The sequence below is a fragment of the Corvus hawaiiensis genome, chromosome 1 (genome assembly GCF_020740725.1).
Source record: "Corvus hawaiiensis isolate bCorHaw1 chromosome 1, bCorHaw1.pri.cur, whole genome shotgun sequence".
NCBI lineage: Eukaryota > Metazoa > Chordata > Aves > Passeriformes > Corvidae > Corvus > Corvus hawaiiensis.
Genome location: NC_063213.1, coordinates 13,161,528 through 13,172,931, shown reverse-complemented (window position 1 = coordinate 13,172,931; position 11,404 = coordinate 13,161,528). Strand labels below are relative to the sequence as shown.

General features: G+C 51.6%; 1 protein-coding gene and 1 long non-coding RNA gene across 2 annotated transcripts in view; one reads left to right on the top strand and one right to left on the bottom strand.

Annotated features, from left to right (window-relative positions):
- Positions 1 to 608: 608 nt before the first annotated feature.
- On the bottom strand, positions 609 to 3,908 carry FZD8 (frizzled class receptor 8). Its single transcript, XM_048288556.1, has one exon. It carries the CDS (start codon positions 3,252 to 3,254, stop codon positions 1,251 to 1,253), a length of 2,004 nt encoding a protein of 667 aa, XP_048144513.1. The 5' UTR covers positions 3,255 to 3,908; the 3' UTR covers positions 609 to 1,250.
- A 1,378-nt stretch (positions 3,909 to 5,286) lies between these two features.
- LOC125318170 overlaps positions 5,287 to 11,404 on the top strand; it is an 87,995-nt gene continuing 81,877 nt past the window's right edge. Inside the window, exons 1-3 of the long non-coding RNA XR_007200292.1 lie at positions 5,287 to 5,385; positions 6,187 to 6,251; positions 6,340 to 6,515. This is a non-coding gene — a long non-coding RNA (uncharacterized LOC125318170). The remainder of the gene's footprint in view (positions 5,386 to 6,186; positions 6,252 to 6,339; positions 6,516 to 11,404) is intronic.

Sequence of the window (11,404 nt, the reverse complement as noted above, 5' to 3'; positions counted from 1 at the left end):
TTCAACAATTGCCAAAGCATTCTTCTGTTAATTCAACAGCCTTCTGCTCAAATAAATTAGCTTACTCCTGACAGAAGAACAGTACCTTTTCTCTCGAAAAAGGACCATATTTGATATACAAAAGTTAAGATGTTAGTTTAATCTGTTAAGAAGAGATTGATCTAACAAATCTCAACTCACTGCTCCACCATAGTACATGGTCTTTGAATTTAAAACATTAACCTTTTACACTTCAGTATGCATCCCAGGAAAGGCAGGTGCTTACAGAGGTGTAGACAACAGATATGAGAGGCGGGTGTGCACATTCCTAAAATAACACCCGTTTTAAAAGGATACTTAACATGCCATGGGAGATGACTCTTTTGTAAAGGCTCAGTTTAAAGACACTGTCATCTTTCAAAAAAAGAAAGAAGTATGGTAAGGCACCTTCCAGTTTTGGCAAACACTTTTTCAGAACTTGTTGAATGACTTATTTTCTTGGGTCTACATAGCTCACTTCTTTAACAGGTAATGACTGGAGGATGAATGTAGTTCATAGTTTATGGAACTACCTAAAGATACAGCAGCTGGAATAACCAGGGCAGGAGTAGGGGAAAAGCTTGAAAAAGTCATTTATCAAAAGTCATTTTATTGACAAAATAGAATACTCATATTTGCTCTTACAGGGGTAGTCTCTAAACTTTTATACAAAAAAATTTACAGACTGTATAGCTTTGGATATATACATATTTTACACATCTGTACAAGGTAACAAATAATTATATAAATACATCCTTTAATGTAGGAAACCCGTATTTAGCTGGGGTGTATAATTAAGACATGTTTTGATTCAGTCTATATTGTAAGGCATTTGCCTGGTCATCAACATCCCAAAAACCTGCACTCCCTGGCAGACTCCCACCTCAGGATGGGGGGGAGGAAGACCCTCCCTCCCATGAGTAAAGAGCTGCTGTTAGTCCAGAGTGACTCAGAAGCCGCTGTGCCTTGCCCTCTGCAAGACATGGGTGAGCCTCTATCCTCCTCTGCCAGCAAAATAATAAGCTGGCTCCTTGAAGTACATGCTCCCTGCATATGAATGGAGGGGAAGGAGGAGGGGGCTGGAGCCTGGGGCCTCTGCCAGCTGCATTGTTCTATACAAGCTGTGGCTAATAAGGACCATTAAGGGTTCATTAATGGCACCAAACAGTGAGGGGGCATTTTAGGCAGGCCAGTGTCCCTCATTCCGTAACCTTTGGCCTCTTTCCCCCTCCTCACACTTGAGACAGGGGCATCTGCTTGGGATAGGAGACAGAGCTGGCGGTGCCTGATCTCCACGTCAGGCCAGTGCTGACATCACTGTAGAGGGAGCCACCACCTCCGGCCCCAAGTCCTCCTGCTGCAGTGATTGCTGCCTGTCCACCTGCTGCTGCCCCTGTGGTCCCAGCCACAGCAGCACCTTTGCTGGCCCAGCAGCAGCGAGTGCAGAGGGCCCTCCAGGACTCGAGGGTCTTGCCAGACCAGACCCAGACACCAGAGGTGATGCCCACTACCAGGCACATGAAGTACTTGAGCATGAAGACAGCATAGTCAGGGCGGCGAGCCTGGTCAGGCTGCTGGTCACGCAGGCAGGGGCAATTGTGCGTGGCCTCCCAGCGTGGCCGGTTGTGCTGCTCGTAGAAGAGGCAGGCAACCACGCTGGCAGCTGGCACAGTGTAGAGCACAGTGAAGAGTCCCAGGCGTATCATCAGCTTCTCCAGTTTGTGGGTCTTGGTGGGGCCACCCTGCTGCTTGATGACACTGCGGATACGGAAGAGCGAGACGAAGCCAGCGAGCAGGAACATGGAGCCGATGGCCAAATAGATGAGCAGCGGTGCCAGCACGAAGCCCCGTAAGTTCTCCAGGCTCTGGTTGCCCACGTAGCAGATGCCAGCCACGGGGTCCCCATCCACAGAACTGAGTGCCAGCACAGCAATGGACTTGACACTGGGGAGCAGCCAGGCGGCCAGGTGGAAATACTGTGCGTAGCCGGCGATGGCCTCGTTGCCCCACTTCATGCCGGCGGCCAGGAACCAGGTGAGGGAGAGGATGACCCACCAGATGGAGCTGGCCATGCCGAAGAAGTAGACGAGGAGGAAGACCACGGTGCACAGCGCCGGGCCGGTGCTCTCGTACCGCACGTGCTCGGCCACCGCCAGCTCCGGCTGCAGCTCGGCCGCGCCGCCCGCCGCGCCGCGCCCCCCCGCCGCCGCCGCCCCCGCCGCCGCGCCGCCGCCGGCCCCCGCCGCCCCGGCCCCCGCGCCGCCCGCGCCCGCCCCGCCGCTGCACGCCACCTTCTCGTGCCCCGCCACCAGCCGCACCAGGTAGCCGAGGGACACGAAGAGGTAGCAGGCGGCAAGGAAGATGATGGGGCGCTCGGGGTACTTGAAGCGCTCCATGTCGATGAGGAAGGTGGAGACGGTGGCGAAGGTGGAGAGGAAGCAGAGCACGGACCAGAGCCCGATCCAGAAGGCGGTGAAGGCGCGCTCGTCGGGGCTGAAGTAGGGGTTGTGGCAGGGCAGGGCGCAGTTGGCGATCTGCCCCGTCTTGACGCGGTTGTAGAGCGGGTGCCGCTCGCTGGACACCGACACCATGGGCGCCCGGCACTGGCAGCCCGGCTCGCAGGGCTGCGGCGGCCGCGGCTTGCGCGGGGCCTCGGCCGGCGGGGCGGCGGGGGGCGCCTTGGCGGGGGTGCCGGGCTTGGAGCCGCGGAGCGGGGGCTTAGCGGGCGGCGGCGCGGCCGTAGTGAGGTCCGTGCGGTTGTAGTCCATGCAGAGCGTGTCCGGGCTGCCCTGCTCGGGGAGGCGGTCGCAGCGCATCCTGTCGGGCCAGGCGAAGCCGTACTGGCGCATGAGCGGGGCGCAGCCGGCCTTGGCCCGCTCGCAGACGCTGCGGCAGGGCGGCAGCGGCTTCTTGTAGTCCTCCAGGCAGATGGGGGTGTACATGCTGCAGAGGAAGAAGCGCAGGTCGCTGGAGCACTGGATCTCCACCAGCGGCCAGAACTGGTGCACCTCCAGCCCGGCCTCGTCCTGCGTGTCGTGGTTGAACTGGTTGGGCATGTAGGTGTAGTTGTAGCCGATGCCCTTGCAGAGGGGCACGGTGATCTCCTGGCACGACAGCTCCTTTGCCGAGGAGGAGGACGCGGCGGCGGCGGCCGAGGCGGCGGCGCAGCCAGCGCGCTGCAGCAGGGACAGGGCGGCGAGCAGCGAGGTGATTTCCAACAGGTAACTCCACTCCATGCTCGGCGGCGCGCGGGCGGTGGCCCCGGCTCCTCTCCCGTCCCGCTCAGCAGCCGCGGGGAGCGCGGCGCCACAGCACCCCCCCGCCCCGGCTACCCCCGGGGGGGCGGAGGGCGGCCCCTCCGTGCCGGTCGCAGGTGAGAGGTCTCGCAGCCCCCGCCGGACTCCGTCGTCCGCGGGCACCCGGTGAAGGGGAGCCACCGGAGGATGGGGGTCCGCTCACGGGAGGCCCCTCAGCCGCCGTCGCATCGCTCCTCGCGGGGCCGGTTTCGCAGGGGGGGGCGCCGCTCCTCTCGCCGCTGCTCCAGCGCCGGCCGGGCACGGGGCGGCGGCGGCAGAGAAGTTTCGCCGTCAGCCCCCGGGCGGCGCGGTGAAGAAGGCTGAGGCGTCCCGGGGACCAGGCGGTGCCGGGCTCCCACCGCCCCGAGCGGGCGGGCAGCGGCGGGGCCGGAGCTGGGGCGGCCGGAGCGGCTCCTTCTGCCGCCCGTCCGAGCGCACGGCTCCGCGGGTGACCGCCAGCCGGCCGGTCCTCGCCCTGCGCTGGGTCCCTCTCTGGCTGCCCGGGCACCCCGGCCGCGATCGCGCCACCTGAGCCGCGGGTCGAGCGCGGCAGCGCCTCCGCCAACTTCTCGCTCTCCGGCCCCGGCAGCGGCGCTCCGGCCGCCGCGCTCTCATGAATATTTATAGCGGCCGCCGCCAGGCCCCGCCCCCGCCGCCTCGTCCGCCTATCAGCCGCACTCGGGCGGGAGGCGGGGGACGGGCCCCGGGGCTCCTTAAGGTGGAGCCGGCGCTGGACTGTGGTGGGTGCTGCTGGGTCGCAGCGGCTGCGGGGACGTGGCGGTGTTTGGTCGGTCCCTGCCCGTGCGGAGACGCGCGGTTCTGCACCGCGGTGCGCGGGCTGCGGCAGTCAGGCACCGGCCCGGGCTGCGCAGGGGACCTTTGTCCCCTTGCAAGGGCTCCTAGCCGAGTCACAGTCAACCGCAGCAGCAGTTTAAGTAGCGCTGGGGAGTCCCCCGGAAGGGGTTTTCTATCACCTCGTTGATGCCCGCGGGATTCGCCGCCCGTGCCGGTGTGCGCGCTGCCCCATCCCCGCCGTCCTGCCCCTTGCACGTGTTGGTGACGGGGATGGGAGCGCGGTGAAGCCAGGGGTCCCGGCAGCACCGCAGCCGACACCCGGCCCCGCGCGGTGCAAACGCAGCGCTGGATGCTCTGCCCGGGGCCGCGGCGTGTGACGGGTGACACGGGCATCCCCGAGGCGCGGACAGCTGCGGGTCACGGCACTCGCCGGGGAGCGCTCAGGCGGTGCCGTGTGTGCACGCCGGCCGGCACCCCGAGCTCCCGGTGGGACACTCGGCCCGCAGGTGGACACTCGGCTCCCAGCCGGGCAAGGACACGGGCGCAGCTCCGCGGCCAGCGCTAGGCGCGTCGGCCACTGACCCGCAGCCCAAGAGCAGCGCCGGGAGGCCGGTTCTGTCACGGCCGCGGCTGCCGAGCGCCCGCGCCAGCCCGGCGCCGCGGCGGTGACTCGCCGAGGAGCCGCCTGCAGCCGCCCAGAGCGGCGTGTCCCGCCCTGGCCGGCAGAGGAGCCATCTGCGGCTCGATGCCCGCTCGGCCGCCGCCGCCCCACGTCGCGGGTCCCCCCGCCCTCCGCTCCCGGGGGCCGCGGGACGGCCCCGAGGGGAGTCCCCGCTTTTCCCCCACCCGCCGCGGGGAAGGGGCGGGCGGGTGTTTTGGCGGCCCCGCCGTAGCCAGACCACCTTAAGGGGAGCGGCGGCGGCGGGCGCGGGCTGCGAGCGCGGCGGGGCCGTCCCGGGGGGTTGTCGCGCTCCCGGGACGGGGCGTTTGTTTGTTAATTGAGGCGCTGTTGCGCCTGGCGCTCGCGCGGCGCTCCCGCTGCGGCCCTAATGACTGGAACCGCGGGAACGCGGCGGGGCTCGTCTGCCGGCGGCGGGAACCGTGTGATTCGCGGGGAGTCACACCGGGAGAAGCGGGGCCGGGGGGGGGGGAGCGAGCCCGCCCCGGGGGGCGGTGCGGGGCGCCTGGAGGAAATGGAACGCGTGAGGCCAAACAAGGAACAATCCCCGGGTTGTTGGCTGAGCCAACAGGCTCTTGTCGCCGGCCCTGTCGCCGTGTGAGCGGACGCGCGGATTACCCCGTTAGGAGGAAATGGGCGATGATGGGGCGATAAACTCGCCCGCTGTGTAATCACAGTTGATTTGCAATTGACCGAGCGCCGCTCCCGACCCCGGCGCCCACCCCAGGTCACACGGGACTGGGAAGCTCTCGGAGGCCGTGGCTCCTCCGCGTGCTCGGGCTGTGGAACCGCTCCTGTTATTGCACGCGCAGTGCTGTTTCTGATCAAAATCAGAACTTTTCCAAAAGTAGCAGGTGGTTATTTTAGCCCTAATTTAGTTAACACCATTGTGGAAAGCGTTACGAGATCGAACAATGCCCGGTGAGGAAAACGTCTGGCAGAGGACTCAGTGACTGGCAGAGGTTTAAAAAGTCTCCAGTCCTGGATGCGACGCTCCATTTTAAGAAGCGACTCTTTAGCTGGTGGCTGCTTGAAGCGCACCTTATTTAAAAATCTCTACAGAATGTAAAACTGAGTGAGTCTAGTCAGGAGAGCCGGGCGAGTCTGTAAATTACTACTCTGTCAGGATTTCTCTTGCCTATTACAAAGTACCTTTTTATGCTGAAGTTAAACTCTACACTACGGAGACAGCAGATGTGAGGTGATGGCTTCCAAAAGCAACACAGATGCTGTAAAATTTCCATTGCTATATTTCAGCGAGGAAGCTCAGGAGACATGCTGAATGCTGCAGTTTAGAATTACACTATAACTCTCCTAGAAATAAGAGAATACCAAGTTTCTCAACAGTACATTTGGCTTCATTTTTGCTGTCATTCATATGCTCTTGTTTTCTTACAGTGAGAAAAAGAGATGCAGCACAAAGATACTGTGTGTCTTGAAGCTGTTGAGTAATGACAGAATTGGTAATATGGAACTTTATGGCAATTTAGTAATGACTGCATATCCAAATTCCTTAGTAAGACCATGATAATTTTTAAAATTGTCTTTCAGGTATATAAAACAGCACAGCTGTGAGGAGGCTGCTTTCCTTTATGTGACTGAAAAGAAGCCTGGTTAGCTCAAGACTGTGGAATCAGAGCCCATTGTGTGTTCCTCATACTTGCAGACTTCCCTGAAGTCCCTAGAAGTCCTGTGATGAAGGAATCAAGGGTCAAGTCTTTAAAACGGTTTGTGTGTTTATTCCAGAAAATTCAGCAGCTGCTTTTTCTGAAAAGCTGAACTTTGCTATAGCAATGCAGAATACCTTTTTTCCCAGGGATTTCACAGCAAATGTCCAGTCATCAAATCATGCAAAAATATAAAGCTGGCAAGAATGTTGCAGATATTGTAACTTTTTACAGAGTTTTAGATTTGACTTGTCAAATCTAGTCACTTTGTGACTAGTCTTTGTCACTTCAGGTCTTTGTTGCCACAGATACTCACACCTCTTTTATTCAAACAATTAGGTTTGTCACTGGCCCCTCTAACATAAGCTTAATTTTTGTGTGCATCTGAGGCTTTGCTTTGGGGATTATATGGATCACACCAAACCAGGTAATGGTAACTACAGGGCATTTTAGGTCAAAATAAGCAAATTTGCACCTTTTTTTTTTTTTTTTTTTTAACTGGAAATAAAAATACCACATGAAATTTTGCATTTAACATGCTATTTTGCTTATGTAAAAATAGAGATGTTTAGTTTATTAGATTGAAAAAAAATTGCTTTTTAATTCCCACTAAATGTTCTCCAGTAAATTCTAGTGTGACATTGTCTGCATTGGATAGGTCACTGAATGGTGCTTTTATAAAAATGCTTGAAAAGAAGAACTTGGTCCATGGAAATTGTTCAAATAATCTTGTTAGAATGAAGCCTTGACTGAAGGCAGTAATTTCATGGATTAAACCCAGAAGGGCTGGCTAGGCTGATCTCCTTCCTATCACAGGCCACAGAGCTTTATGCAGAGACTGTCTACGCAAATGCTGGTTAGCTGCAAGACATAGGGGATTTTGCATGGACAATACCTTGAACAACACCATGAAACTAGAAACTGTGGAACTTTTTGAGGACAGGATAAATAGGAGCAGAAAGAAAGAGTATTTTTACAGGCCATTTAGTAAACAGAGTGAGGTAGAGTTGTTGTTATCTTACTATGTTCAGCTTTCCCCTAAAATGTTCCAATTAAAAGTAGGGGAAACTGTTTATTTTTTCCAGTCTATCCTTTTCTCTCACTTGCCAAATGTGATCCAGAACTGAGCAACATGATGGACATCCAAATATGGGAAGGAACTAACAGATTTGTACTTCTGCAAGTCTGAAAAGCAGATCCAGTGCTGTGAAACCTGGAGAGAAATAGGGATATGAGAATACAGTGTGTATATCTGTCTTACAGTTTGATATTTTTCCTTTTACAAATATAAATAAATAAATGGTATTCATACATCTTCTGAGTCAGCCTGTACTTTATTGTGATTCATGAGAACTTTTTGTAAGCAAGAACAATGTTCTGCTTACATTTTTTCAGGCATGTCAGATTTGATCAGGGATGGGCACAGCACCATGATGCTACTGTTGTTCAGTGAGATACAAGAGAGACTTTAGGCAACAGGAAAATAGGCTGAATACAATGTGCTGCAATAGCTATTCCTGGAGTGCAGTGAGCAGGTGACAGAGGAGGGGGAGAAACTTCTGGAAGAGTACTTTGCTGCCTCTTTGCCATAAAGGATGATGTCAAAGTGATTGATCAATGCTGTGGTCTGAGGATTGCTCCAATGGTGAAGCTGCGGGTTGTGGCCCTGAACGTGACTGGAGGATTTTCTGCTGGACATAGGAGCAGACCATGATTAAATTTCTTCCTGAGGCAGCTTTGAGTGCATGGGCTTCACTAGAGAAGGAGTATGAGCAGCAGAATGAGTGTAAAAAGTCAGTGGGAACAGCAGTTTAGCATGAGGGCAATATAAGATGAGCTCCTATTGAAGGGCTTTAGCCCTGTTCTCCCACACTGTGCAGTTGGTGAATGGGCTGCAAAGTATTGGCTCTCTCAACTGTATATTGCTTCATTTCTCATTAGTGAAACAAAGCAGCAGGAAGGAATGCAAGAAAATACAATTATAAAGGAAAATAAGTGTTCTTGAGGGCTTTTTCCTTAATATTATTTTTTTTCTTTTCCCACCATTATTTAGCAGGCTGCATTTATAGTCCACCTGTGCTAGACTGTAATACCTCATGGTGTGATGTTTCACACATGATAAATCATGTGAATTTTGAAGACAAATTGTGCTGAATTAAACAGTCTCTTGATCCACTGTCACTGTATTTGGAGAATAACACAAATTTCATGCAGTTAAATTGCTAACCATAATGTATGTAAGGTATGTATGAACATAGTGAGTAGTGTTGTCTTCCTCTGATTACCCAGGTAACCATGAATTTACTTTTGGGCCACTGCTAGAACATTAGTATGTAAATGCACTCCTGAATCTCAAGAAGGTTATGTAGATTCAGGTTGGCAAGGAGAGGTTTGGTCTCAGGGGGTTAATGAGAGTATAAACATGCACCACCCTCTCTCAAAATGAAAGCATGTCCAGGTCTCTGGCACACCAGTGACTCCCGCAGTCATGTTTGTGATTCTCTCTTCATGCTCCATCAAAATGTAATTAATGCTCATATATGCTCAAATGGCACGTTCACCATCACTACTCCCAGCATGGCTTGGGAAGTCCATTTGGTCAGTCTTCAGTTATGGACACCTCAGTTTTAACAACTTGGGTATAAACCCCTGCAAAGCTTCTGGTAAATATCCCCTTCTGTTGCATTGCCACCTGCCTTACCTGTCTGGGATGTGGCCATCTGGGATGGGCAGCTTCTAAATTACAACTCCCACCTGGCCTTAAGATGATATGACATGCGGGTATCTGGACTTTAACGTCCTATCTATTGGGGGAATGAAGGGGACTCTATCTATTAACTTGACCTCCTGAACTTTGTTACTTAATCCATGTTTGGGTGATAGCAGACAGGTGAACAGCACATTTAACTCTCACCAGCTCTGAGTATTGATACTGACGGGGTGGAAGAAAGAGCCACAACAGAGCAGGTGGGGAGTGCAGGGTTCTCTCTCATGTAGGGTAAGTCAGAGTTGGGATGGCTCAGTTCCCACACTCAAGGAGCTGTGGGACTCCTGGCAAGAAGTCCAGTCCAGCCTGTGTGCAGCTCCGTGCCAGCTGATCCAGCCTGGTGGAAAAAGGTTGATGCAGAGACAAGATTAAGCAGTGTAGTCCACTTTAAGAACTTCTGCATAAGCTACCTGGATACATTATCTTACATGTATGCCCTCTCACATGCTGTAAGTTAAATGAGAAACTAACGAGGTGATATGCTTATGAGTAAGAAGTGAACTGAAGAAAAAATGACACTTTTGAAAGGTATGGATAAGGCTAAAACCCAGATATGAGAAAGCAAAACTTTGTATAACTGATTATAAGAGAAATGTGTAATTAAATCCTTGAACAATAGGAAGTTAGTCATAAATTCTGATGCTACTATTTGCACCTTGGAGGTCAGTAATACTGTAATTTAAGGGAATAATATTTTGCATGTGTTTGAAGTAAATGTTTTTCAAGTTTCACTGGTTCCAATCCCAACTTTTTATGGATGCCCAGTAGTAATTTTTAAAATATTGAATGATAAAAATCACACTGAAAAATTCTTACTGAAATTACTTATTGCCCAGGAGATAAAATGGAAATAACAGATGTATCTTTCATCACTCACTTTGAATATTTATTCTTTGTATTTAATTTATTCTAAACAATTTTTTTATCACTAGAGTTAGACCCTGACTAATCCTTCACTGTACCAATTTTTCTGGGACAACAGCAGTTAGTTATTCCAAATATGAGTAAGGACAGCAGGCTTGGGCTTGTACTAATTTTGATTAATAAATTTGCCTTGAGAATGACAAATTGTGTTAGCACTTTTCACTTTATAACATTAGACAGTCAAAGACTGTGCGGGGAATCAAAATTAGGCAGTGTTTGGATGCTTATAGGGAGCTCTCAGGTGCCTGGTCTCAGCAGAGTCTGCTAAAAACCTTTCTCTACTTTTATTTTAGTAAAAGAATGGTGTGACTGAAAAGCAAGGTGTTGAAAGGAATTTCACTGTAATAGCAAAATGTCCTTCCTTTAGTTTTACTCACTGAGTTCTTAAGTAAGGTTATTCCTTTGCCAGTTCCTTTGAATTTTCTTGGTTCTTAGTTGGCATAATGATGGCAGGAGTAGTCCTCTGTGTGTGTGGTGAGGAGAAAGAAAGAAGTACCCCACTGGCATGAGATTTTCTGCAGCTGTCTTTTGTAAGTTCACAACAGTGTTACAAAAGGTGCAGTCTTGATTGATTTCTTGTCTTTTATTTATTTTCTTTATACATTTATTTTGCCATTGGGGTCAGGGGGATGCAATTGTACATCAGGAAACAGCCACAAGGGGAGAGAAACACTAGAAATTTAGTTTTAACATTTTTTCTGATAGTATTAGTTGAGTGTTTCTCTGTCTTGGTCTGGTCAGGGCCTGGTTTTGGATGAAAAGCTTTCAGTTCTTTCAGGGGATTGTGGGGTTCCAGGAAAAGGGATGATAATAATCCTGTTGGGATATCTGTTACATTTTATTATATTAATCTTATGGGATTTATTCCTTCTGGTTTACTTTACTGAAATAGAGCACCCTGAAAGGGAATAATATATATAAAATATATATATAAAAAATAAGTGGATTATCTTATTTCCTTGCCACTTTGCTAATTTTGCTATACATATTTTTGTATTACAGATTTCTTACTTTGTTTGAATCTTATCTTCATCCTTTGCTTTTGTAAGGTAGACTGGTTGGTCTTTTGTAAGTAAGGGCTCATACATTAAATTATCACATCCATTGAACTCTGTTTGTTTTTGTTTGGGTTTAGCTCCTTGGCTTTTGAACAGTCCTGCTAACAGAACCGTGATGGAAAATTTGAAACATTTTACTGCTGTTTTAAAGTTTTTCTGATTTGTGGGTGGATGGGTTCAGATGATGGGTTTGAATCTGC